The sequence below is a fragment of the Pteropus alecto genome, unplaced genomic scaffold, assembly GCF_000325575.1.
Source record: "Pteropus alecto unplaced genomic scaffold, ASM32557v1 scaffold189, whole genome shotgun sequence".
In the NCBI taxonomy this organism is placed as follows: Eukaryota; Metazoa; Chordata; class Mammalia; order Chiroptera; family Pteropodidae; genus Pteropus; species Pteropus alecto.
This window is the reverse complement of record NW_006442117.1, coordinates 663,753-667,088: the sequence shown is the minus strand read 5'-3', so window position 1 is coordinate 667,088 and position 3,336 is coordinate 663,753. Positions and strand designations below refer to the sequence as shown.

Below are 3,336 nucleotides of genomic sequence, written 5' to 3'. Positions count from 1 at the left end.
CCCGGTTCCGGCGCTGCGACCCGCACGCCCCCCGCTCCCTGCCCCCGCCCTGAGTGCGGGAACCAGCCCAAATGCGAGTCGGGACTTAACGGGGTGATGCACGCGCGTTCGGGCGCGGGTAGCTCCGGCCCTGCGCGAAGCCCCTTGCGCACGCCGCCCGCAGCCCCCGCCGACCCCTGGTCGTGTTGGGGCCTCATCCTTCGGCATGTCCCGCCGGGCACTTCAGAGAACGTTTTCATGTAGGGCTTTTAACATCCTGTTCCTGCCCGAGCTGGCCGACCTCTGCCCTCCTTCCACGCCACGATGGGGAGGAAGGAAAAGAAAACTTAAATTATCTCCCGACGGCCACATCCCTCGTTCGTGCAACAGACGCGATCTTTGGGCCGCAGCGCCTTTAAAGACTTAGCGTGATGTTGCCAAAGCTGTTTTATTTTGGAGCCATTGCTCGAAATTCTAAGCTCAGTTAAACAATAAAAATAATAGCTAAAAAGTATTGAGAATGTATCGTGTACTACTTTATGCTTTTCACGTGTTTACTCATTTAATTCTATGAAGGAGGTAGTGCCTTCAGCCCCCTTATTACAAGCACTGGAGGTTAAAACCCTGCAGAGCTTGTGCAGCTAGTAGTTTGCAGAGCTGCGTTCCAGGCCCTAAACAGCCCAGCGCCGGTCTCCGCCCTTGTATTGACTTGTGCCGTGGGCAGCATCTCTGTGCCCTAGGGAACATTGGAGGACAGAGGAGACTTTGTCTGTGTCAACACCGGCTGGAAGTTATGCTAGGAGCTCTGCAGGTGTGGTTTGTAAATACTCATTTTTACATCCCTAACATCAGAGTTTAGTTGGCTCTTGACATATGCTTATTGAATAAAGACCAAGCGAATAGGAGCAGCCGCTATTTAGAGCGCTGCGTGGTATTTGTACTGTTGGGTGGGTAACGAGGCCTCGAATTCCTGTCAGAACCTGCAGGTGACTGGTCAGAGTTGGAACAGGTGAGACACAGGGGCTGTGCAGATTTAGTGGAGAATAAAGGCCTTCAGATTAAGCCAATTGTCTTAGGCTCATCTTAATTCATAACCGAAAGAAAGTAGGAAACCTGTAACCCTAGAGTTAACGAGAAACACTGCAATGGCACAAAGCGTGAGCCAGCCGAGATCGTCACAGGTCTCCGGGACGATTGCCATGGTGACAGTTTTAATAAGGACCAAGGTGAGACTGAAGTAGTTGTTAATAAGAGTCAAAGACACACGTAGTCACCGAGGAAAAGATACTGCGCGTTTTGGATTCCGTACATGTGCAAATACGGCCCTGTCAGAAGGAAAGGGAATCGTCTTTCCTTTGCGCGTAAATCCAGGTGTTGCTTGTGACAGTGGCATGTGTACACGTGTGCGCTCATGTGACTTAGCTATCACGTGACAGCTAAAACCAAAATGCTCTTTTTCCTTTTCCGTGTCGGAGCACACAGGAGAGACAGAAGATGAAGCAGAACCGAAAAGGATCGGGAAGAAGGAGAGCAAGAAGAGAGACACGGGGACGCCAGCGGCCGCGGCGGCAGCGCCCGCGCCCCCGCCTGGTTCTCCCGTGAGAGGCCAGAGGAAGGGCGCGCAGAGCTTCTTCGCGGAGCTCAGAGCAGAGCTGCAGGGCGGCCCGGCCGCGCCCCCCGCGGGCGCCGGTGCCGCAGCATCTCGCAGCAGGGAGCGTGTGGCCGTGGTACAGTTCTGCAGCAGGAGGAGGACGGGAGGTCAGCAGCCGCATCCACACGGGGACACAAAGGTACGAGCTGGCGGGGTCCCGGGCAGGGGTGAAACCGCCGGTGGTGTCGTCTCAGGGGACTGTCTTCGCGAACTGTCCCGGGGTCCTCAGGAGCACCCTCGGGCTCGAGGATCTGCTGAGGACACCCACAGGACCCAGACTTGGCACGCCTTACCCCGGTCACGGGCGATCACAGCGCAGGATGCGGTGGGCTCGGCGAAGGGGCCGGCGCCCGGGCGGGCGGGGCCTGGAGCATCCGGGTGCAGGAGTCCGGGGGTCCACTCCCGGTGGGGCTGCCCGGGACGTGCTTAGTCCCCCAGCAGTGAAGGGAGCCAGCCTCGGAGGCTCGCCGCAGCCTGGGTGTCGGGGGCTTTCTGCGGCTCAGCCACGTGGGCACCCCGACGGCGCTGCTCCGGCTCTGGGCCGCAGAGGAAAAGCAGGCCTTCGCCGTAAGTCACAGCAGTCCCTGCTGGTCCCAGTCTCCGTTTCCCACGGCAACGGCGATGTGAAACACGAAGTGGAAAGTTCCAGAAGAGCCGTGCACACGCCTGGACCTGGGCACCGTCCTGAGCGGCGTGATGCCGTCTCGCGCTGTCCCGTCCCTCGTCCAGCGTTTCCACGCCGTGTGTATTCCCTGCCCATCGGCTGCTTCGCAGCCGTCCCTGTTATCAGAGAGACGGACCTTGTTCACGTAACTTTTACTCCAGCACGTTGTTATGCGCTCTGTTTTATTATTAGTTATCGCTTCTAATCTCTAAGCGTGCCAAATTTATGATTAGGCTTCATCGTGGGTGTGTATGTGTGGGAAACAGCATCGTGCATCCGTGGTTCGGGCACCCACGGGCGTCTGGGAGCGTGTCCTCCACGGATGAGTGGGGACTGCCATACAGACCGCCCAGGCAGACTTGGTACAGCATGGGTCAGGCAGAACATTCTAGTTGCTCAGTTTGCAGGAGTCAGCCATGGGCCAGTCGTGAAAACAGGACTTTCTTGGAATGCGCAGGGTTTGGTGAAGCCTGCTGAGTTCACCCTGTCCTGCTCATCAGCCTCTGCTCGCTGGCGCTCGGAGGAAGCTCGTCATTCGGCAACCGCTTTGGCCACTGGTCTAGTCACTGGGGCGTAGCGCTGACCGAAAGCGACAAAAGTCCTTGCCCTCAGGACTTCCGTTCTGGCAGAGCAGCGGCCTCACACTGAGTTTGTCGGTCTCGTGAGAGAGGTGTGGCTGCTCACCCAAACGCTCTTCAAGGGGTATCAGAGTGCTCTTGTGGAGTCCGTTGCTAGAATCCAGACACCTACTTCTGCCACCCTCCCCACATCCCAAGCGCCCGCCCACCCTCCGCGTCCCGCACGCTCTTGTCTGTCACAAAAGGGAACAAGGCTGTGTTAGCTCCCTAGGGTTTCCGTCCCGGTGTTTATTCTCCCATAGTTCTGGGGCCAGAAGTTCAAAGTCACGGTGTGTCGGCTGGGCCGGAACCCTCTCTCAAAAGGAGAGTTCTCCGTTTCTTCCAGCTTCTGGTGGCTCAGGGCCTCCTGGGCTGTGGCTGCATCACTCTGAGCTCGCTGGATGTAGGGCCCATCCTCAGTCGCG

General features: G+C 57.6%; 1 protein-coding gene across 1 annotated transcript in view; it reads left to right on the top strand.

Annotated features, from left to right (window-relative positions):
* Positions 1-1,412: 1,412 nt before the first annotated feature.
* Positions 1,413-3,336, top strand: part of CUNH1orf131 (chromosome unknown C1orf131 homolog) — a gene marked incomplete at its 5' end in the record, with an annotated part of 10,263 nt that continues 8,339 nt past the window's right edge. Inside the window, one exon of the mRNA XM_025039059.1 lies at positions 1,413-1,769. Within this exon, the coding sequence (XP_024894827.1) occupies positions 1,413-1,769 (357 nt within the window). The remainder of the gene's footprint in view (positions 1,770-3,336) is intronic.